Below are 22,133 nucleotides of genomic sequence, written 5' to 3'. Positions count from 1 at the left end.
GATACAATCCTTGTCGATTTCTAGTTGAGGACTACAGCAGTAAACCAAGATTAGAATATGGTGCTGTAGATATTATGAGCAAGCATCAAAGTTGAAGAACTGATCAAATAAAGCTTTTTCTTCATCACAATCCTAAAAAATGATAGAATTGCAAAGAAGAAACAAGAGTTACTTGGTCTGTTACATATCATCATCTTCCATTGATGATACTACACCACTTAACATAGAAACGAAAAGAAGCACTAGTAATTGATTGATATGTTAGATATATAGATACATAGATATCAACTTCCATTGATGACTGCTACCCACAATTCCTGCTTGAACTTAGCAATCTGCATTCAAAGAGTTCATTAACTTGGTGGGGTTTCTTTGATTCCTCCTGCTTCATCGGCATGATAAGGCAGGAGCTGCTGCCTGCTTCACGAAGCGGCCCTTCATCCTCGGTCGCTTCTCTGCGTTCAGCTTCCGCACCTCGTACCTTATCTTCTTCGAGAACAGCCTCGTCCGCCGCTTCTCCCGGTACCTCGACACTCTTGCCTCCCTCCCTCCATCCACCGCCGCCATGTGACCCGCCTGTTGATACATCCCTTGCACCTCTCCTCCGCCTCCTGCCTCCGCCACCTGTGACAAGATATTGGCATGTAAGAGGACGGATCACCCGCTAAATGAAGAGGTCGGAGCCAAGCACGGATGCAGTATCTTACCAGGAAGTCCGCCCATGCATCACTCGGGTCGAACTGTGGCCGCTCGCCGTCGGTCCATGGCGAACATCCGTTGGACGACCAGGCAACGATGACAGCCTCGTAGTCCAGCCTCAGTATCGGCCTCCTCTTCGTTGCTGCCTCCTGTGATGGTTTGTGGTCTTTGACTTGGACCGCCATCGTTGCCGTCCGGCTGTCGAAGTCGAGGTCCATCGTGTCCTTCGATAAGGCGATCTCCACTCCGAAACCACAGGCGGCGTCGCCATCCTCCACCTTCACATGCTCCACACCGTCATCCTCCAGCGTTGCGTCCGCTAGGCCCAGCCCGTCGATGCAGAACGAGTGGTCGTCGAGCCCCCGACCGAGCAAGGCCTCCATGTCGGACGCGAACTCCGCAAGGTCCAAGTCCGACGGACGGAAACCCGCGAGGCCATCGGCGGCGGAGACGTGAGCGAAGTCCGCTAGCTGCAGGGCCGGCTTCACGTCGTCCTCAGAAGGGCTGCCATCGTCGACTGGATGCTGGGAGCAGGACTCGATAAGGAGAGGGTCGAGGGTGGGCACGCAGTGGAGGAGTTGCTCCTCCTCGTTGGATCGGTTCTCCTCCGTGGACATCGTCTCGAGGTCGGGCACGAGGGTCTCCACTTTGGCCGCCGCGAGGGCTCGCCCCGGCTTGCCGCGAGGAGTTCGCGGCTTGCGCTTGAAGCCATGCAGCCACGGGGGCATCGAATGATCACCCGACACATCATCCGTCGGGGGCGAAGAAGAGGAGGAGGATGGCGAGGAGCAGGAAGCGGTATCGAGACGGACGCGGCGGTGGCGGCGGGCGAGAGGATTGGCGGAGTGGACTGAGGCATCGCAGGACTGGCAGAGAAAGGCGTCGTCGGCCTCGCAGAACCACCTGGCGCGGCGACGGAGGCAGCTGTCGCAGGCGCGAGCCGTCCTGGCTGCCACGGCACCGGCCGAGCGCTGCTTCTCGGCGTAGCTCATTGCTGGAGGAGAAGTCAATTGGAGAGAAGTGCAAGTAGAGTCATGTTGAGAACCGAAGTAGCCGCGGCAGTTATTTGCGTTAAAAAAGGGTGGGGAAGCGCTTTTGGCGACGTGGCGAGCTGGCACAGGACGAGATGCGGCTACCGGGGCCCGCGTGCGGCTTAACTCGAAACATGATTGGCCGAGATGGTGAGGGCATCCGCTACCTCGGAATGCTATTGGGCGAAAGGTCCATTGGCCGGATTCCGCGCGGGGCCCGCGCGCCGTGGCGGAGCCTTTCGATCGCCCGTCGCCGTCACACTTCTTCCTGAGGAGCTCCGTCCACCTATCTCAAGCGAGACAGGGAACAGGGAATCCCAGTCACTGCTTCCCAACTCCTTGTGAGGGGACTACATGGTCCTTGTCTTTGCCTTCTCCGTCGGCAACGATTGCTCGACGCAACCACCTCTCGGCCCTTCTCCGGTCCCCCACGACCACTGCTAGCTTTGCCGTCGGGATCTGGGAAGGTGAAAAGATTTCATGCCTCCTTTTTTACATGCCATCGGTGTAGCTGCCAGTAATATGGACCTGATCGATTTCATGCACCGTTAGCTTGGAAAAGAAGAAGCTATTGGATGCTTCTTGTTGGGGAAACTTGAAGAGCACAGAGTACAACCTACGGAGTCATGTCATCCGTGGATTTGCAGTATGCCCTGTCCTGCACAGAGTATTGGGTATCTTCGTGTCGCATAATTGTGTCCCTGAAAGAAGTCTCAGATTACTCGTTAGAAAAGAAACTTGAAGTTAAAAAGTGTATCATGTGTTGCATTCATCTTTGTCCATAGAACACATTTCAAGCGTGCATGGATGATGATATGCTTCATTGTAAGTAAACATATAACAAGAAATAAAAACCTTTTGTTTCGAGTACAAGATGACTAGTAGTAAAGATGGATGGCAATAACAGCAGTAAATCTTCCTTAAATTGACACAACTATGCACCTTCTTGATCAAGAACTATGTATCACGTAATGACACCACGGCCAATCAATTTGATGTCTTTATCCACTTGTACGAATGAGATGGCTGCCCCACCAGGAAAAGATGATCTCGTTCCTTCCATACGTGGTTGATCACCAAGGGAGGAGGAGCAGATGCCACTTGTATGAACTGTAGAAAAACACGCAATGCAAATCTTCTGGCACTTCGAGGATTCAGATGGTTAAAGGGCAAGCTCTTTGTTCGTGTGGTGTGGCTGTCAGTGATTCATCAGCTCATGGTGCCCGTTAGCTCCCTGTTCTTATACAGCCAACTCAACAGAAGAGGCCAGCAGAACTGCACAATTATTACTTCCTTTGTGAAGGCTGCATCATTCACAGACCAGACGAGGTCGGAGAATGTGGAGATCCGAGCATGAATATGGTGTATGACAGCTGCATCCTTCTTCATTCTTGTGGGTCTTTCAGTAAGAGCCTTATTCCTTCTTAGCTATCAGCTAATAGATGGCCACAAGGCCACAAGAATACCAAGAGGTCTGCGGTTGCCCACGCGGTCTCAGGAGGCCATCTGAGGAATGCAGTGTTCTGACCAACCCTTGGATGCAAGCATTTCCATGGGAATCCCTACCAAGTGATTGGAATGGTGAGCCAAAAGAAGTAGAAGAGAAATCATTTAAAAGCTGAAGTTCATACCAGAACTAAACATGCTATGTCTAATAGCAACATGTGCTAATGTATAAATCATAAAGGGAGGAAGATTGGGTGCATGTCAAAGAAAAACTTTCAAGGGTTTTTCTTAATTGAAGTATGATCTAACCCAAGGATGAAGTTGAGAACCACAAGAAAAGGAGCCAATTAGATTCTTTTTCCAAGTTTAGACTGAATATGTCGATGGTTCATCCTTCGACAATCAGGATGACAAGATCAAATAGTCTCAAACCTTAAAAAATAATGTATTAAAACATGAATTATAAAATAAAAAATCACAAACTTTTGCTGAAAGAGAAATACAAGAAAGTGAAAAACAAGTAATCAGGAACAACTCACAACATGCTGCGCTTGTAATTTGTAAATGAGTAGCTGAGTTGATAAATAACCTGAAAACATGGTGGTCCATGGCATATAACACTTGCGTCATGATATAATAATTTAGGTCAGGGCACTCTTACAAATTTCTAAGCTATCTCCTCCTTTTTCTTTCTAAGGAAATGGAGAAATTATGGAGACATTCAAAGGCCTAACCCTCATATGAAAATTTGGACTCTAGTATTTGAACTCCCTGAGAACAAAGATTTCAACACTTGAACTCTCCTTTGGTTGAGAGAAGTTTTTGTGTTGCTTGGCTGAGACTACCAAGTTGATCAGTTCAAAAGATGCAGTAATTCTTGTCTGTAAATAAATATATGTACCTTATGAATTTGAAGCTCACGGACTCAAATAATCCTCTGATGGAAGTGTGAAACCACAGTCAGCATCACAGCCCATATTTCACTGGTGGAATACGGTCTGAGAGGGACCATATTTCACTCAATTGTCTTATTCAAGAAAATTCATGTCAACGGAGAGGGACTTGGTCTGTTGTTATTGAGAAATTTTGCATTTATTTTGGTGTCACTAGATTCTCCATTTCGGTAGGAATAACCCACTGCCGTCAATATCCATACTTACCCCAATCACTACAGCCCTGTGGTGACTCCAAGAGCCAAGACAATGTCACTTTCAAAATTGTTAAGCTACTTCTTATCACATTACATTTCTTTCCTGTGCATAAATTACAATTTAAAAACTACCAATGAAATCACATTCTATTTTCTTAATTGTAATAATTATTAATATATCAACTCTGTGCTAAAAAATTGATTGCATGATTATTTGCCCTCCTTGAATGGGGATGGCAAATGGGACAGAGGTCAGTGATTTTACTCATATCATTGCATCTGGTCACTTGAAAAACTGGTCTAGACCCCTCCTAGCTAAAGAAATAATCACATGAAAAATGTTTGGAATCAGTTTTTTTTCTTGATCAGGCTGACATAAATAAATTTATAAAGGGATAAGTTCAAGGTGGAGAAAAGTGATATCGACTTGATCTGACTATAGAAATATATGCTATGATCTCTTAACTATTCATCAGCCAAAGCTGGTCAGATCTAATCCCATGGAACTAATGAAACCAGTGTACTGTGCTTCAAGTTGAAATTGCCATCCTTACCTTCAACTTTATTTTCTGTGAAATGATAGCTAAAACATGGAACAACAGAACAGAGTCAATATACATAAGGACTGGTTATCTCTAACAATGTGGCATTGGTAGTTACGTGATCAGTTGGCGCAGAAGACTTTATTGTTGAATTTTAATTTTGCACTAGTAACTATTTCAAAATTATCTATCTATTCATCCTCCCTATAATCCCCAACCTTACAATTTTTCCAATGCTTATTTCATGGTTATTATGTTAGTCAAAAAATTACATTTTTTATGCCAAACATGCTATAACAAAGCAGATTTTATGAATCAAATCTCACAAACTAAATTTGTAGTTTGAGTTGATGTTACTCTCAAACTAAATTACATACACAGCAAATGCAGTTTAAAATCCAAGGAAACTCAACAAGATAGACCATCCAACTAGCCCCTTGGGATTCACCTTTAGCTGGAACATATACATGTTACAACTGTAATCAACACCCAGTGCAACCTGAGGTCAAGAATTTTGAAGATGAAACCAGAAAGTATGACAAAGGAAAACACACTAATGATCTGCAAATCTTTACAACAATACAGTCTCACAGAGTGAAATCCATTGGAAATTAAGTTAAAACAACATGACGCCAGAATAAACTTTGTATCATATCTAATTTTTCAAAACTACAAAATCAATACAAAATATATAAAAGATTACAAAGATTTCATAAATTAAATGTGAAAATGAAGATGATTTATAGCAGCTCGAATACAATATATTGTGCTTTTCAATATAAATATTACAGTTCATTTGTTGGCAGACTAAGTAGAATGCTTCAGGGTTTCAACTGTAGATTTGCATAACATTGAGAAATGGAACTACTCTTAGACTGTTGTGTAAAATACACTACAATGGATGGAGATTAGAAGATTAAATGCCCAACTACAAAACCAAGAAATATTTCGCAAACTATAATGCATTAGGTTATAGAGTAAGGTATTTCTTGGTCACCATTGTTTCTTCAAGACGTTGGCCTTGTCGAGGCGCCGGATGTAGCAGCCGCAGATGTTGGGGACGACGAGGCGACAGCGAGAAGAACTGCAGTACCGCCATGAAATCGGCGCTCGGCAGTATAGGGTTTTTGGCGGAGAGGCAGGGTTCCCCCAATTCCGCTGTCCATGGCAGGCCCGCAATGATAGACCAGTCCGATTTATGGGCTGGGCCAACTCATCCAATTAAGTAATCGATAAACCGGATCCGGGTATCTCTTAATTGGATTTGATACGAATTTGAATGAAAAAATAGGTACCCGGATCCGATATTGGATTCACATTTAAGTAACTAAATAGTTGGATTCGGACTCAAAGCATAGTGATACTATATTCATTATTGAATGATAATAACAGTGTATCGATTTTTATCAGGTATTTATTTTAATCTATCGCACTTTAAACCTAAGACAATGACTTGGTACATTATATAAGATACCAAACCGGGTTCGGGTTCGGGTTCGGGTTCGTGTACGATTAATCTGAGAACGTAGTAAACGTCATAGAGGGCTTTATGACGTTAGCTCGACGTGTGCGGCGCGGCTGCTGTGGGAGGATAAAGACGCCCGTGACTGGGTGAAACAGGGGATCCTTGCCCACTCCAGTGCCCGGATGACGCGGGCTGTCGGTCAAGTTGGGACCACCACATCGGGCGACTCTGCTTGGCCGCGTTGCCGGTGGACCCAGCGATGAGCGGTTGTCGTGCCTCGTGAGCTGGCCACCCGAAGTCGCCTTCTACTCCGACCACGTATTCGACCCTCCGCCTCCGAAGGACCCCAACACAATACTAACCCTCTATTTCCCAAAAACTCTTTTCCTACTGGTTGTAAATCTACTCCACAGTGCACCTTTCCTTTTATTGGGCAATGACGTGGCCCCAATACTAGTCCAATCACAAGGAGAGTTTGATTGCAGTTACGGAATGCAGGGGTACCAGATGTATTTTTCTGATCCCCATATACCTCTCCAACCCGAGCAACAAATGGAGATCGATCGGGCGGCTTAACTCATCTCGGACAAGAAAGAAGAACCCTAAGCGTCTCGCTTCGGTGGAACGGGAGTCTTCTTGTCGCCCTCGTTGGCTGTGCTTCCACAAGATCCTGTTTACTTGATCGTTTTCTGGAAGGAAGTATGCGATGCATTTGTCTTGATGAGTTAATTCGACGCATGATTTCTTCTTCACAATCGTCAACTCTTCTTCTTGAAATCGAATAGTTGCATCACTTGGGGAAGATTTTAAGATCCTTCTAGCTGATGGATCCGTGTGCCATCTTATTTATTTTCATTACTGGCTCAAAATTGGTCTTCTTTGTTCTAGATTTGGGTGCCTAATGAAGTGTGAATTTGATGATGGGCTAACATTTGATGCCGATCTGGTGTTGCGGATATACAGAGAGGAACTTTCTTGAATAGAGACCTAGCAAAATGTCTCCCGTGGAATCGTCGCGCGAGGGCAATGTGTACATGGCCAAGCTCGCGGAGCAGGCGGAACGGTACGAGGAGATGGTGGAGTTCATGGAGAAGGTGGTGAAGACGATCAACGGGGAGGAGCTCACGGTGGAGGAGCGCAACCTTCTCTCTGTGGCCTACAAGAACGTGATCGGAGCGCGCCGTGCGTCCTGGCGCATTGTCTCCTCCATCGAACAGAAGGAGGAGAGCCGCGGGAACGAGGATCACGTGGCGTTGATCAAGGAGTACCGCGGCAAGGTGGAGGCCGAGCTCAGCAAGATCTGTGATGGGATCCTGAAGCTGCTTGATTCCCATCTTGTCCCCTCCGCCACCGCTACAGAGTCCAAGGTCTTTTACCTTAAGATGAATGGTGACTACCACAGGTTAGAAGAAGCGTATTCCTTTGAGAAAAAGAATAAACTTTGTCAGAAAAGAAGCGTTATTTTCATATTTTAATAATTTGATAATTATGATTTTGCTCTGTTGTTGTGCTTAGGTACCTGGCAGAGTTCAAGACTGGAGCTGAGAGGAAAGAAGCAGCTGAGAGCACGCTTTCGGCTTACAAATCTGCTCAGGTACGTAACATTTACATGCAATTTGTTCTTTACAATCTTTCCAGAAAACATTCTTATAAATTTGGTTCAAATTTGATATTTTGGCAAAATTTTTGACAGGATATTGCTTTAGCTGAATTAGCTTCAACTCATCCGATAAGGCTGGGGTTGGCACTTAACTTCTCTGTGTTCTACTATGAAATTCTTAACTCACCAGATCGTGCTTGCAGCCTTGCGAAGCAGGTTTATCTCACAGATCCCTCCTGTTTCCATATGGTGTCGTGCAATGTTTAGTAAATACTTTAATTGACATTCTATAATAATTCATTATATATTTGACTTGATGTGATGTCTATTTTTCGCTTGCATATGTTTACCTGGAAAAACATGGTATTGCGTCCAAATTGGAGGATAACATATAAAGCACAGGAATCACACTTCATCACCCTATTTGAAGATTGAGTTGGGGATTCAAGAACCTCCAGCGGAAAAACAGCCGCGATGATTCAATTGTTTAAAGCATAAGTAAAATCATGATAAAATTGGTTCAGTTAAGTTGAGTTTATCATTTTTCCATAAAATTTGGCTGATTATCATCACTTTTTTGAAATGATATTTAGGAAATTTTGTTAAAATGATGCATGAAAGCCTTATTCCATATAGACTTCTTTGTTAGTCCGAAAGGAATCATTCTTTTAAAGATCCAGATGACCCATTATACATGATTCGTTGTACAATTTTTCTAAATAGGTGTTTTTATCCTGTAAGGATCTTTTATTGAGAACCCTACCAAGCGTGAGATTTAGCCTATAAAAGGGGCTTTTATAACCTTATAAGAAGTTTAATAATGAGTTCCTGTTAATGGCCAGCTAGCCCCTCTTCTATTGTATACTCATATAATATGTTCCTTGTAGTTATAATCTTCTATCTTGTTTACTGCAATCCTTCCAACCTCACATCTTGTTCTGCATCCTTAGTGATAAATTTCTCTATAATTCTTCTTTCTTCCAGATATTACATGTACAAGATTGGGCTACCTGAACACCATTACTTTGTGTATAAATCAAATGTCCTTTGTTACATCACCAAACACAATATAATTTATTATTGATTCTTATTTATGTGCATTCACGTGAAGACATTTGGCTTCTTGGGAGTGTGGTTCCTCTATTTGTCTAGTCTCTCTTGTGATTATGCATGTGCTTGGATGGTATAATTTGACTTGAATTTCTTCATAGAGGTAATCATACAACACATTTCTATCAGTGTTTGCACATGAACGTGCAGACTTTTAACTGCATATTGTACACACAAATTGAAATAATTTATGTTGACTTTTGCCAAAGAAATGTTATCTTATCTTAACCTGCAACTTGTATTTCTATTCTCATCTTTCATCCATGCATTTCAGAAGTTCGTCCAAGTATCTAGTTTGTTGACTGGGGATCTTTGTTTCTGTTGGTGATCCATTCATTGTATCATCGGATTCCTGGCTTACCAGCTCGTGATCTGATAATTTGGTTGACTCATTTATCAATGTCTTCTTGAACATTCTACTTTGGCATCCTTTTCAGGCATTTGATGAGGCAATATCTGAGCTGGATACATTGGGTGAAGAATCATACAAAGACAGTACTTTGATTATGCAGCTTCTTCGAGACAACTTGACATTATGGACCTCTGATATTACGGTCAGTGTTACTTCCTCTAATTTGTTGGTGCTGAAATCTGTTGACAACAGACGGAGTGTCATCACACTAGTTTTTGCCTGACAGGAGGATGGAGCTGATGAGATCAAGGAAGCTCCAAAGAAGGAATCAGGAGAGGACCAGTGATCACGAATTCAGTTTCTTTCTAATGATATAGGATGTACCTTTTTAAGTAGATGCTTGTGAGGATCCTGTGTGTTCGTTGATGTCTCTCTCCTATGGGTTGAGGACAAACACAATGTTTGAACTAATACCTTCTAAACATTGGTTTCTTGTCTGTTTGTTGTCTTCATGCCTGTTCTACTGAGAGATACATAGGCAGGAGATTAAAATGATTCTGATTTTTGAATTTTTTGTATCAATGTCATTGCATCTAAAAGTTTAAATCGATTTGGATGATTGGGTATAATCTTTAATCTTACATGTGGGAATTAATTAGAGATATAATCTTTAATACTGAGAGACGAGATATGATTTAATTTATATTAGAGATATAATCTTACTGAGAGATACATATAGTTCGATCTTACATGTGGGAATTAATTAGAGATATAATCTTTAATACTTTTAATTTGGATGATTGGGTATGTTTTGACATGATCAATGCCATTACATCTTAAAATTTAAATGAGAGACGAGATATGATTTAATTTATATTTCTGGTAGATTGGATAATCATCTATCATTTGCAACGACCATAGTGACTTCGATGTGTGCAAACTTATATCATCAATGTGTATGATTAACATTCTGCGAATGTTTTTATATGCATGCAAATGGTGCCTTCGATGTGTGCAAACTTATGTCATCAATGCGTATGATTAACACACTGGGAATGTTTTTATATGCATGCAAATGGTGCCTTCGATGTGTGCAAACTTATATCATCAATGTGGATGATTAACATGCTGGGAATGCTTTTATATGCTTGCAAATGTTTTAAGGTTCGCGACATGATTGCTGACGTGAGCTTTGGATGGGTGTAGAAGATGGTTAATTATAGATTTTCATCCTTTTAAGATATGTGTGGATCTTTTATATTTTTAAAAATTATATTAAGATCTCTATACTTGTAAAAAATAAAATATTTAATTTTATTTTTTCACACATGTTGTCAGGTATAGAAAATGATACTAAAATCATAGTTTCGTCCTCTCCTTCTACTTCGTATCCTCCTAAACGATCTTTAAGGGGAGAAAGTTTAATTAAATCTCGAAAGTTTGTTCATCAGAACGAGCTCATCGAGGGTGAAGACTTTAGAATTACTGAAGTTGTCGAGCATATGAGGGGTGAAACAGTTGTTGTTCAAGAATATTATATTGAGCTCCTTGCTGAAAAGCACCAGCAACAACTCTCCCTCGAAGTTATTGAACCGAAGGTTAAGGTACTTAAGTGACAACAGGTGAAGGCCAACATCCGGGAATGGGTCAAAGTAGCAACTGTTGCTAGCATTGAGCTCATGGAGGAGTTTGAGATGAGAGATGATTTAAGGGGATGATGCTACATAAGCGATTGGAGTTGATATGGAGGAGAATAACATTAATCAAGAGGGTGAGCTACATTGGGAGGTACCCGACGATATCGACGTCGTCGAGAGTTTGTCAAGCATTGTAACGTAGAAGATATCGTGATAGTCGTACACGTCAAGATCGACCCAATTATCGATGAATTTGTGAGGGACGAAGTACATGGCCTTCTTCCATGCCCTCGTAGCAACATCGATCTCACCGTTAAACTTGAAGTCGTTGGGGGAGGTCTCCTTTCTCTAAGAGAGCCAAGAGCTTATAGTGTACGATGAAGGTAGCCTTGATTTTGAAGAGGGCCAAGGAAAAATACAAGAGGAAAGATAAATAGAATAGGATAGCAAAGTTGGAGAGGAGGATGAAGTAGAAGTAGGATAAAGAAGCTTTTATATAAGAGTAAATTACCTTTTTATCTTTTTTTATAATGTTATTTACAACACAGAATATCTTTCGCTCGTAGAATTAACTGCATAAAGAGAAACGGATTAAATGTTTCACTTTTATAAATATATAAATTTTTTTAATATAATTTATTAAAATAAAAAAAATAAAAATATTTAATATAATTAATTATAGGAGTAATATGTAATTAGCCGACTGTGTTGTATGTCGGAAACTAAGTCCAGTCGGTCCCTTCGGTCACACTAACGTAACCGCCGTTATCTCATACCATTTTACTCATTTGTGATTCCATCCCAGGATAACGTGATCCAATCCCTGCGCCTTCCTTGACGCTTGTGCTACCCGAAGTCACCGAAGGCGAACGTGCAGATGGCGGCCGCCATCTCGAGGAGCGGCGCGGCGCTCTTCATCTCTACCATCAATACCCGCCTCCATTACAATAAGATGGTCTCCGTCTCTGCCCGTTGCTTCTCCATCGTCCGCTCCCACGGGACCTTCACCGGTCGCCACTACTCGCTCCTCCGCTCATCCCGAACGGCGAGAGTATACTGCTCCGACTCCCCTCAGTCGACGGCCGCCGAGGCCGCCAGTGCGACGGCGGAGGAAGGCGCTCCTCCTGGTCCCCCTCCGGACCCGCTTCGTGAGTCGGCCGACTCGCTGGACATCCGGGTCGGGCGCATCCTCAAGGCGTGGAGGCACCCCGAGGCCGATTCCCTGTATGTGGAGGAAGTAGACGTCGGCGAGCCGGAGCCGAGGACCATCTGTAGCGGTCTCGTCAACTACATTCCTTTGGAGCACCTCCAGGTTTTATTCTTTTCTTTCACCCCTTGTTTTTGATCGCCATGTGTTTGTATATATGCTTGTAATGTAAAACGGTGCTTAACATAGCGGGCACATGGTTATACATCCAATCGTCCTGTATTTTTAGGTGCGCCCTGATATTGGTGGTTTATCTTTTAATGCCAATTGAGAATCTTGGTGAAACTTGGGTTTTGATTTATGAATTAGTTGTGTGCTAATCCTTCTTGGAGTTCGTTACAGATGTTTACAATCAAAATTTTGCAGTGGGTTTAGCTTTCACCGGCTGCGGTAATCACTAAAAACTGGTTAATGTTCTTGTGCTTCAAACAGTCAAAAGACGGATAGTGAGCAATCAGATTTTATAACGGTTATGATTAGGAACACACAGGGTGGAGGTGTATGTGAGTATGTTTTGCTCTATAATTTCATTGAGATGACCTCATTACACAGTGTAGAATTATTCATGTTAGAGACTTTTTTCTGAGATGGATTAGTAGTAATTGTCTTCTTTAACACCATAAAAAAATTCATTTTATCCCATGTATGTGACATAGAAATTTGCATTCACTTATCTCTTCTTTTCTAATTTTTATGGCTATCCATTGTTCTTGAAATCTAAATAGCCTGAGTAATAGTTCATTTGATTTTCTTATTGGTCTTCTCCTGTGTGTCTCCATTTTCTAGGTTGTGTTGAGTAGGTTACTGTATCACTAATAAGATTCACCTGGCTTTTATGTTTTCTCTTAAGATGCAGCTGCCATACACTTAGCCATTGTGATTTTTTTTCTCCTTTTGTTATCTGATTGGAGTCTGTAATCAAGAAGTGTGCTTAGTTTTTTCTTTCATTTTCTGTGTGTACATGGATTTTCTATCATGACATCCATTGAGCGTCATATTAAATCAAGAATCTTTCTCTTCATTAACATTTTCACATCCATTGAGCGTCATATCTAAATATGGAATGGAGATTCAACTAATTGTACATACTATATTGTGAAGGTGATTAATCATGAGAACAAAAAAAAGGAGTGAACTGATAAATTGCTTTTAACTACCTTGCTCGGAAGAATTGTTATGGCTTACAATGTTTTATAGCGACTTTGACTACAAACAAAGGAAAAATGTGCCATTTGCTTTTTTTCACCCATATTCTGAATTCTCCTCGCTAGTCAGACTCTTTGATTGGTTGATGCAGAACAAGTGCAATTTCTACTGTGATAAGAAATAGCTTTTATTACTAAAAGATACTGAAGTAGCTATTGATGTGTTCATGTGCAGGACATCAAAGTTGTCGTTCTTGCTAACCTGAAGCCCAGGAACATGCGAGGAATCAAGTCAAATGGAATGCTTATGGCTGCTTCTGATGAATCTCATGAAAATGTTGAGCTTCTTATACCTCCCGAAGGTTCAATCCCTGGTGAAAGAATTTGGTTCGGCTCAGAGGATGACAAAGATAAGCAACCCGATGCTGCATCTCCTAATCAGGTAAGGCCTTTGGATATCAGGATTTTTAACCTTCTGTATACTGTTACTTATGTGACAGCATATAATCCAACGGCATATTGACACTATGTGGATACCTTATGACTATTTTAGCTGCATATAGGTAGCATAGGTCCATTCCTTAGCTTCTTGAAAAATTTGGATTAAAGATTAATGATATCTATTTTTGGTGTCTTAATATGTGAATGCCTTTTATACACCCCCTTATAATCGGAAAATGAGTTACCACAATTACAAAATTATGATGATGTAGACATTTTATTAACCTTTCCCATCACTATGTTGGGTTGTTCCATTGGCATTTGTCCTTATCTATCTCTATCAGATGTATATTGCTCCCTGTAGCAGACTTGCCAAATTCTCATACAGGAGGTTTTCTGTTTGTGAACGACCATAGAAGGTTGCTTTTCAATTGCATGGCTGATCAAGGTGCATCAGTTTTTGAATAGTTGGTTTCCTGTCTCCTAATTGTTTAAAGTTCTTATTCTGAAAAGTTAATTTTGATGGTTGAAAAAGATGGATAGTTGGCTTCAATTTTTCAGGGGCAACTTCATATGTATTCTTAAAAGTTGCAAATATCATGATGCTTCCTATAATTTTTATATTCTTTCATATATATGCACCCCCCCTAAAATACTTATTTAGTTATACTGATTTATGATTAAATATACTCCCAGAGACTAAAAGATATTGATTCATGACCTTCTCAGTTTTTTTTTCAACTATGCTGGCTTGCAGCATGATTCTGGACAATGTGTCCATATGATGCAATATGTTGTGGCAGTTTTTATCAGCTAGGCTGGCTTGCAATATGAATTTAGATAATAGTGTCTCTTGTGGATCATTTATGGATGCACATGAGACTTCATTTTTGATGGACCATATAGCCTATTTGAAAGGTTTAGCAAAGTAAGTTTGTCTTATTTGTGGCAGCAAAGAAATAGTTTTCTTTCCCAACTAAATCAACTTCAGTCTCATGGGAAATGTAACTTGTTCGATGGTCTTGCCAACTATGTTGTGGGCTTCGACATGCTAATGTTGTTGTTGCTGATGAGATGTTTGACAATATTGCTTGCTGTTCTTTGGGCATTTACCGTCTGCTCCCTTGCCACGCCACAGGTCCAAAAGAAAAAGATATGGGAGTCTGTTCAACCTCATCTGAAATCCACAGATGATTGTGTGGCTGTTCTGGGCATCCACCCTATGAGGACATCTGGAGGCATGGTTACATGTAAAACTTTGAAGAATGCAAGGATATCCTGAACGGTATGCTTCTGTTGCCTCCAGGCTTAGGAGTCTATTTATCTGCACATCTCGAAATCTTGTTTCAAGTATGTTGTCATAAACATCGCTATGCTCTTGACATGGAGATTTTGGTTCTCATGAGTTTTATGATTGGTTTTTAATATGTGTCTGGTCATTAATGTCTGTCACTATGCCCCTATGTTATAGTTTTTGATTCGTAGAAGAGTTAGGGAAAAAGATTTTGACATTACCATTAAAAATAATGTGGTTGGAACTTTCTTCTTGTTCATGTTGAAGTTCGACTTTATGTTTACCACACTTTTTATATCGGTAAGGTTGCTATCACTTTGTGCAATTTATCGGAGAACTGTGTCACAGATTCAAATTCCTATTACCATCATAATAGCACACAATTCTACCTGCTCTTATTTCTGATTTGAAGTGAATCTGACTAATATATATTCTTTAACCTTTTGCTCACAAGATTGATGTACCAATGCCAATGTATCTATTGTGTCACATGAAGAGATGAACATATGCAAGAACCACATAACATCTGATTGTGGAATTTTATTACATGAGATGGCTTCAGTGTCACACTGTGTAGGAGTTTTCAGCAGGTTGAGGATGGTATATTCTCCCACTTTCCCTCTCTCCTCTTTCTTCTCCTGATGACTTTGCCTTGGCATCTCTCTGGCCTATTCTCCCTTATCATCTTCTTCCCTTTCTCATTTTCTTTCTCCTTGTATGTTCTCAAGGTTGCATTTTCCCATGATCACTATTTCTGTTCTTTGATATTATTATATTTTGTTAAGAACATAAGTATCTAGGTAATATCTCATCTACTAGCTTAAGTTTTTAAATGAAATGATATTGAAAAAAAATTAAGATCATGTGTTCAAGAGTTATACAGGTATAAAGAATACAAATATAAAGCATGAGGAGAGGAAAAAATTAGTGACACTGAAGAAATAAATAAACTTCATTTCTGAACCAGAAGTATAATGACTGCCACAGTCTAGCATGCTTTCTGTCATGCCTAGGAGGAGATGATGGAGACAGTATTGAACTGAAGTGATTGTTTTGATGCATAAAGATGGTGTAACTGTGGAGTATCACCATGGAATAGTGTTGATGAGAAGCTTGGAGGCCAAGTGCAATGAGAGGCAATCCATTCCATCTAGGACTGAAGATGGACAAACTTGAAACTTTGGAAGCTTTTGATGTAAGTAGGTTGATTTGTTTGTACACAAACACAAGGACAACAGCAAATGGCTTGTGCATGAACCATTGGTTAATAAGGACAGCTGAGCTGATGGGATGTGACTGATATTAGAATCATTGATGCAATGAGGCCAGAAGAGATACTGTGATGTGACTCAGAGCCAACATGTTCAATGTTGAACTCTCTCCATGCAAATACTGTGTAAATACTTTGTCATGTCACTATCCATTGCAGCCATCATTGTTGTTAATACTATATAAACCAATGGCTTTGAGTTGTGCTGTAGTATTACTTGCTCTAACCACTACGATAGTCAATATATTTCCTCAAGGGTTTATAATGACAGCAAACAGCCCTCTCAATGAGCTGCTTTGGAGACATGTTATACGTGTCGATCTATGGTTGGTGGGTTGAGTTGTTCTGTGTTCTTTGTCGTCACAGAGGATCAAAAATGAGTGACACGTTATTTTCGCTGTCTCGGCAGTCTTGATATTATAACAGACGGATCCGCTCACCGTCGTGAGAATAATCCTTCGTGGACCTCTAACATTCTCTTTAAGGCGTCGTTTTCGAGGCTGTTCGGACGAGACGCCGCTGTAAGCTCTTCTCCAGATTACGACCGGCGGAGGCGGAGGCGGAGGAACACCCGGACCCGCGATCTCGCTCGTGCCCGCATGGCGGCTGTGGCGGAGAACCTGTTGAAGTCCGGCGAGGTCTCTGCCATGATACGCCAAGGCTTCATCTCCTCCCCCGGTCTCTCCCCCACTTCATCTCCTCCGCCGGCTTCCCTCAGCCCTGCTAGCCCTTCCCCTCCGCGCCCTTCGTTTCCGTCCCCCAAGACTTCCACGCTCTTCGAGATGATGTCACAGGAGGGCGTCCCCCACCGGACCTACCCCCCGCCGCGGCAGCCCTCCGGCGACCAGAATCGGCTCCGTCTGCAGGAGAAGATCGCGGCGATCCTCGCCAGGGAGGGCCCCGGCGACATGGAGCTCTCCGTCAGCTCCAGCGACGGGTTCCGTGTGACGGTGACGGCCCACCGCCGGGTACTGGCGGCGCGGAGCCGATTCTTCGCGGAGAAGCTGGCGGGGGTCGGCGGCCGGCCGGGGCGCCCGGTGGCGGTGGAGATCTGCGAGTGCGACGACGCGGAGGCGTACGTGGAGGCGGTGGGGCTCATGTACTCGGGCGATCCCAGGCGGAGTCTGGCCGGCGAGGACGTGGACAAGGTTCTTGGATTGCTCAAGGTAACTACACGTTTCTCTCGTAATTCTTTCTTCTTTTACCCCCAAATCTTTTAGCTAAAGAGATTGATCGAAGAATGAGGGATTGTTTGTGCTCTCTTTTGTTTCCGAATCAGATTCCTGCAAGAAAATTAACTTATCTTTTTAGGGTTTGAAGAAAGCAAACCAAAAAAGATAAGAACTCTTTTCTACATTCCCTTATAAACCTTTAAGCGTTTTGCAAAGTAGACACTTTGCTTTCAACACATGTACTCTTCACGGCAGATGACGATTAACCAAAAGGTTGATGTAGACAAATGGATCGACAAGCTTGGACTAAAAATATAAGTAATCACAATTCATCAATGAGTTGATGCTGATGTGGCAGCAAACGTGGCAGCTTACATGGCATCAACGTGGCACTTCTCGGCCCTGCCCAAGGTTGATGAGTACCATAGCTGCATGCCAAGTGGTGCCGATGCGGCTAACATATCCACACGGGTGCCATGTTGGCACCAACTCGGATTTATCCCATGTCGGCTAACATCATACTATTTTTTACCCCACATCAACATTGAGGTCAAATGTACTGGGTTTGCTAAGGGCCAGCAATGCAGCATTTGTCTATGTCAACCAACCATTACTGACCAGAATGAATGGATAGGGTAAATAGTTCATTTGTTGTAAGTTCATGTACCAGCAGAGCCAAATTTTATGCACATCAGTATGTTTCTTTGCAAGAAGATCAAATTTGAGGGTCGTCCTTTCACTGGTGTTCGATGAATCTTAACTGAAATACAACACTTTGGAATTTCTTATAGCTGCTTTTAGTATGTCAAAATTGATATTGAGTTGTGTAAAAGGAACATGCACTCTAATTTGCACAGTGATGAAGTAATGTGTGATTGCCATCGAATAATTGAAGAAACAAAGTGGGTACACATTTAGTTGGGGCATTCTTAATGTTCTGTTTTTGGAGTTGGTTCTGCTGTGGGATTGATATAATCTAAATAGGAAGAACAGAAGTTGTTTACTTATGTTTCTTGCAGTTTACATTGTGTCAAATAGTTTCTTTTATGTTTGAATGCAATAAGTAGAATCATCTCCTTTTGCATCAATAAACTGAGAAGTATCTCCTTAAGGTTGCAGCGCAGAAAGTAACACATCTCTTTTGAATCTGCACTCAGGTTTCTGTGGATATACAATTTGATGATGGAATTTTGGCATGCCTCGACTACTTGGAAGCCATTCCTTGGTCTGAGGCTGAGGAGGAGAAGGTAGTATCTACCCTTGGCAAGCTTCAGATTCAGCAGGTCTGTGAACCAATCAGAGGAATCCTGCAAAGAGTCTCAGTGGAGCCATCTACTTCTGCAAATACTGACTCCATATACCTAGGGATTCTTGATGGTGTTCTACAAGCCAAAGATAAGAAAGCTCGGCGAGACATGAAAGCCTTAATAGCTCGTTTGCTCAGAGAAGACCTAGATCAAAGCAATATGCACTTCAACAAGCTTGAGATCTCAAGGGAAACCCTCTACCACCTGTGCCATAAATGCCTTGATTGTCTTTTGCGGCTCTTGTCCGAGGCTGCAAATTTTGGTGAAGGTCACGGGGATCGAGCCTCCTTGATGGGTGAGGTTGCTCGAGAAGCTGACAATGTGCAGTGGCTTGTTGATATTCTGATAAACAAGAGGATTGCTGATGAATTTGTGGCTCTGTGGGCTGATCAGAGTGAGCTCTCTACCTGGCATTCCAAGATACCATGCTTGTATAGATTTGAGATCAGCAGGATCACTGCTCAGTTGTGCATTGCGATTGGGAGAGGGCAGATTCTGGTGACAAAGGACGCAAAAATTTCTCTTCTAAGGACATGGCTGGAAGCGCTTTACGAAGATTTTAGTTGGATGAAGAGAGCTTGCAGGATGTTCGACAAGAAGTTGATAGAGGATGGGCTCTCTGCAACCATCTTAACATTACCCATGGCAGAACAACAAGAAATCTTATTGAGATGGTTTGATTGTTTTCTGAGCAAAGGCGACAATTGCCCCAACATCCAGAGAGCCTTTGAGGTGTGGTGGAGGAGAGCCTTCTTTAGACAGTTCACAGGGGATCAAGATCACTTGCAGCCGCAGATTGTTGTTTCTGATGAACAAACGTGAAGGTAATCTTTCTAAAGTTTACTGTATCAGCTCAATGATTTGGATAGTCATTGGTGTAGACATGTAGATAAAGGTCTTATTTCTCCATTGTTCATCTGCTTCTGTTAGAAGTAAATAGGGTTCGCCCTTTTCGGACCCTGCATTGGTTGGTGGGAGCATCGCGCATCGGTATCACCCTACCTTATGTTTTAATTGCAGTCATTCTTTTAGATTCATTTTGGGCTGTCACATGGATGAGAGATGCAAGGGTTTTGAGCATGATTTTGTTCTGACAATGGTACTTTGTTATCACATGATAGTTCTCATAGTTTGTGTTGGAAGGAAAAGCATAGTGCAATATAAGGGCACTGTTTTGATTTCTTGAGATAGTGGAGATAAAGGTTCCTAAGACCTACTTGCTCAAGAGAATGACGTCACATCCTTGTTCCAGAAGAATATGGATTAGAGGAAAGGAAAAGAAGAGGATAGCAAGTAATAATATGCTTTGCTGGAATCCATAGGATTAGACACATGGTTATTAGCATTGATCTGAGGAAGAAAAGAACCGGTGAATATGAGAAACCTCTCTCTCAGATAATCATCTAGCAGCCTGTTGTATAATTTGAAGAAGATTAATGAGACTTGGTCATTGGATTATCAAGGACATCATCTGCTGTATTATTCACTTCTAATTGTTCTTTTTTCTTGCTTTTTATGGTGCAGAAGTGTTTTTTTATTTCCTTTTTTTCATCCGAACATTACACAAATCTGCATAAACTGTGACAGGATTATTTTTTCTTTCTCTGCATCTCTTATCAAAATTTAAAGTGGGGTAGGGAATATGTTAGTGGTCAATTACTATTTGACATTTGTCATCATCTTTCATCCATCCGCCCGTATGGATAATAGTCCAAGGAGGCGGTTCGGATATGTCTCTTTTTTCTCGCCCATTTGGCCAAAACATCAAAAGAGGATGTTGGGGCAATTGTAAGTTATCCCTTTCGCAAATCAAGTATAAAAGTTGTCGATGTTGTGTTGATGGACTCTCTTTTCGAGAAAATCTCATACCCGAGAAAGGACCTCAGTCTAATTTGAATGTCAAAGGGATTGGGTTAGGAAATTTTTTTCGACATCAGTCTTAGTGCAAGCGGTGCCTCGGAAGCTCGACCCTCAACCTTGGAACCACCTTAGAGTCATTTAAAAACTATCTCGGATCCACTTTGGACACTCCTACACCCTCGGGTTTGGATCATGTCAAGTTGACTCGGATGTTGACGATGAAATCTCTTAATGTTTTGGTGCTACAAGGAGAGTCTAATATTACAAGAACGTCTACCCACATATCTACTTAATAAACATTCTAGCGATGAGACCCTACCTCCAACCCACAAAACTTTTATTCGAGGGGAACAACTGCCATTCTTTTCGTATGTGGATGCATCCACTTCGGTAAATATGCCCACGAGGTATCGACGTCTATTTAATGATCCAAGCTTCTTGCTCCCGAGGATGAATTCGAGCCACCTACTCATCCCCGTCAAGGTGTTTCTGAACCTCACCCATTAGGTGCAGACGCTCATAAGCATGATGCGGGCTACTCCCTAACCATGATATTCAGTGCATTGTCGTACCATCGTTATGCTCTACCCGAATTGGAGATCTAATTGGTGGATTCGATGGATGACTCCTTAAGGATTCAACTATGGCAAATGGACCAATGCTTAGACGAGACACGATGGGAGTTCCAATAGTCTGGGGGGAGCATCTAGTCAATCCCACCTCGAGTCGGTCCCAATTCACTTAGAACATCCAAGAGGAACCAATCCGAGCAACTTCTATCTCCCATCGCTAGAAGCCTTTAATGGCAGTTCCGATCCATTTGAACACATTATTACCTTCCACACCCAGATGTCTCTCTGTGGCACCTTGAATGCTCTGATGTGTTGCGCATTCCCGAGAACGCTACTCGTTTGAAGCCACTCTCAATCGACTCCTTTGCCCAGCTTGCAAAGGAGTTTAAACTATACTTCCTTGAAAATATACACTCGAGGCCATCGATGACAATGTTACTTGAGCTTAAGCAAGGGGAGGAGGAGACACTCTCTGACTTCATCACTTATTTCACTAACGAAATTTAAGGTGTGCAAGAAGTCCATTCGTCACTCATGATTCAAGCCTTCATGATGGGGCTCGGACCCTCTCACCTTTTTTGTTCATTGGTGGATAGGTTGTCGACAATTGTACTCGAGGTCCTCCAAAGGGCCAACCAATACATAGCCACCGAAGCGATGATCTCAAGTAAGCACAAGGAGACGCACAATAGGCCGTCGTGGTAAGAGCGACTATCGTTAGCTCCAACCCCGAGGTCACCTTGGCGAATAAAATAAGATCGACCCGAGTTGACCCCTCTTAAGATGATGAGAATTGATGTTTTTTTTATAGATAAAGGAAAAAGGGTTCTTGA

General features: G+C 42.1%; 4 protein-coding genes across 9 annotated transcripts; 3 read left to right on the top strand and 1 right to left on the bottom strand.

The window, feature by feature from the left end:
• Nucleotides 1–91: 91 nt before the first annotated feature.
• LOC135634729 (zinc finger protein CONSTANS-LIKE 16-like) lies at nucleotides 92–2,117 on the bottom strand. Its single transcript, XM_065145270.1, has 2 exons — nucleotides 708–2,117; nucleotides 92–624 (listed from the first exon to the last, which is right to left on the bottom strand). The coding sequence occupies exons 1-2, from the start codon at nucleotides 1,689–1,691 to the stop codon at nucleotides 388–390; spliced, it is 1,221 nt and encodes a 406-aa protein (XP_065001342.1). The 5' UTR covers nucleotides 1,692–2,117; the 3' UTR covers nucleotides 92–387.
• Nucleotides 2,118–6,871: 4,754 nt separating this feature from the next.
• Nucleotides 6,872–9,892, top strand: LOC135637329 (14-3-3-like protein). The gene is made up of 6 exons (XM_065150016.1): nucleotides 6,872–7,032; nucleotides 7,297–7,735; nucleotides 7,849–7,927; nucleotides 8,027–8,149; nucleotides 9,481–9,597; nucleotides 9,682–9,892. Exons 2-6 carry the CDS (start codon nucleotides 7,329–7,331, stop codon nucleotides 9,739–9,741), a joined length of 786 nt encoding a protein of 261 aa, XP_065006088.1. The 5' UTR covers nucleotides 6,872–7,032; nucleotides 7,297–7,328; the 3' UTR covers nucleotides 9,742–9,892.
• A 1,924-nt stretch (nucleotides 9,893–11,816) lies between these two features.
• Nucleotides 11,817–16,599, top strand: LOC103982314 (uncharacterized). 5 transcript variants are annotated; one of them, XR_010495939.1, is made up of 5 exons: nucleotides 11,817–12,344; nucleotides 13,620–13,826; nucleotides 14,964–15,110; nucleotides 15,574–15,719; nucleotides 16,186–16,599. XR_010495939.1 is itself a non-coding variant. In XM_009399212.3 (4 exons), exons 1-3 carry the CDS (start codon nucleotides 11,910–11,912, stop codon nucleotides 15,105–15,107), a joined length of 786 nt encoding a protein of 261 aa, XP_009397487.2. In that variant the 5' UTR covers nucleotides 11,817–11,909; the 3' UTR covers nucleotides 15,108–15,110; nucleotides 16,186–16,599. The 5 variants fall into 5 exon arrangements, 3 of the variants coding, with proteins under 3 accessions (XP_009397487.2, XP_065004493.1, XP_009397486.2); XR_010495938.1 differs by having other exon boundaries at nucleotides 16,087–16,599; XM_009399212.3 differs by lacking the exon at nucleotides 15,574–15,719.
• On the top strand, nucleotides 14,972–20,384 carry LOC135636596 (BTB/POZ domain-containing protein At5g60050-like). Of its 2 annotated transcripts, XM_065148420.1 has the most exons (4): nucleotides 14,972–15,110; nucleotides 16,799–17,555; nucleotides 18,719–19,692; nucleotides 19,799–20,384. In XM_065148420.1, the coding sequence occupies exons 1-3, from the start codon at nucleotides 15,091–15,093 to the stop codon at nucleotides 19,688–19,690; spliced, it is 1,749 nt and encodes a 582-aa protein (XP_065004492.1). In that variant the 5' UTR covers nucleotides 14,972–15,090; the 3' UTR covers nucleotides 19,691–19,692; nucleotides 19,799–20,384. The 2 variants fall into 2 exon arrangements, with proteins under 2 accessions (XP_065004492.1, XP_065004491.1); XM_065148419.1 differs by having other exon boundaries at nucleotides 18,719–20,384.
• Nucleotides 20,385–22,133: the final 1,749 nt, after the last annotated feature.

This window comes from Musa acuminata, chromosome BXJ3-4 (assembly GCF_036884655.1).
Source record: "Musa acuminata AAA Group cultivar baxijiao chromosome BXJ3-4, Cavendish_Baxijiao_AAA, whole genome shotgun sequence".
NCBI lineage: Eukaryota > Viridiplantae > Streptophyta > Magnoliopsida > Zingiberales > Musaceae > Musa > Musa acuminata.
The sequence above is the reverse complement of the archived record's forward strand: the minus strand, read 5'-3'. Positions and strand labels throughout refer to the sequence as shown.

What these genes read in the sequence shown, in the direction of transcription:
- LOC135636596 (XM_065148420.1), top strand. Translation starts at nt 15,091, where the DNA reads ATGCAAGGATATCCTGAACG. An exon ending in ATGCAAGGATATCCTGAACG is followed by an intron (nt 15,111 to 16,798) that starts GTATGCTTCTGT and finishes CTGTCTCGGCAG; the next exon opens with TCTTGATATTATAACAGACG. An exon ending in AGGTTCTTGGATTGCTCAAG is followed by an intron (nt 17,556 to 18,718) that starts GTAACTACACGT and finishes ATCTGCACTCAG; the next exon opens with GTTTCTGTGGATATACAATT.
- LOC135637329 (XM_065150016.1), top strand. Translation starts at nt 7,329, where the DNA reads ATGTCTCCCGTGGAATCGTCGCGCGAGGGCAATGTGTACATGGCCAAG. An exon ending in CTTGCAGCCTTGCGAAGCAG is followed by an intron (nt 8,150 to 9,480) that starts GTTTATCTCACA and finishes CATCCTTTTCAG; the next exon opens with GCATTTGATGAGGCAATATC. An exon ending in TATGGACCTCTGATATTACG is followed by an intron (nt 9,598 to 9,681) that starts GTCAGTGTTACT and finishes TTTGCCTGACAG; the next exon opens with GAGGATGGAGCTGATGAGAT.
- LOC135634729 (XM_065145270.1), bottom strand. Translation starts at nt 1,691, where the DNA reads ATGAGCTACGCCGAGAAGCAGCGCTCGGCCGGTGCCGTGGCAGCCAGG. An exon ending in ATGCATGGGCGGACTTCCTG is followed by an intron (nt 625 to 707) that starts GTAAGATACTGC and finishes ATCTTGTCACAG; the next exon opens with GTGGCGGAGGCAGGAGGCGG.
- LOC103982314 (XM_009399212.3), top strand. Translation starts at nt 11,910, where the DNA reads ATGGCGGCCGCCATCTCGAGGAGCGGCGCGGCGCTCTTCATCTCTACC. An exon ending in TTCCTTTGGAGCACCTCCAG is followed by an intron (nt 12,345 to 13,619) that starts GTTTTATTCTTT and finishes GTTCATGTGCAG; the next exon opens with GACATCAAAGTTGTCGTTCT. An exon ending in ATGCTGCATCTCCTAATCAG is followed by an intron (nt 13,827 to 14,963) that starts GTAAGGCCTTTG and finishes GCCACGCCACAG; the next exon opens with GTCCAAAAGAAAAAGATATG.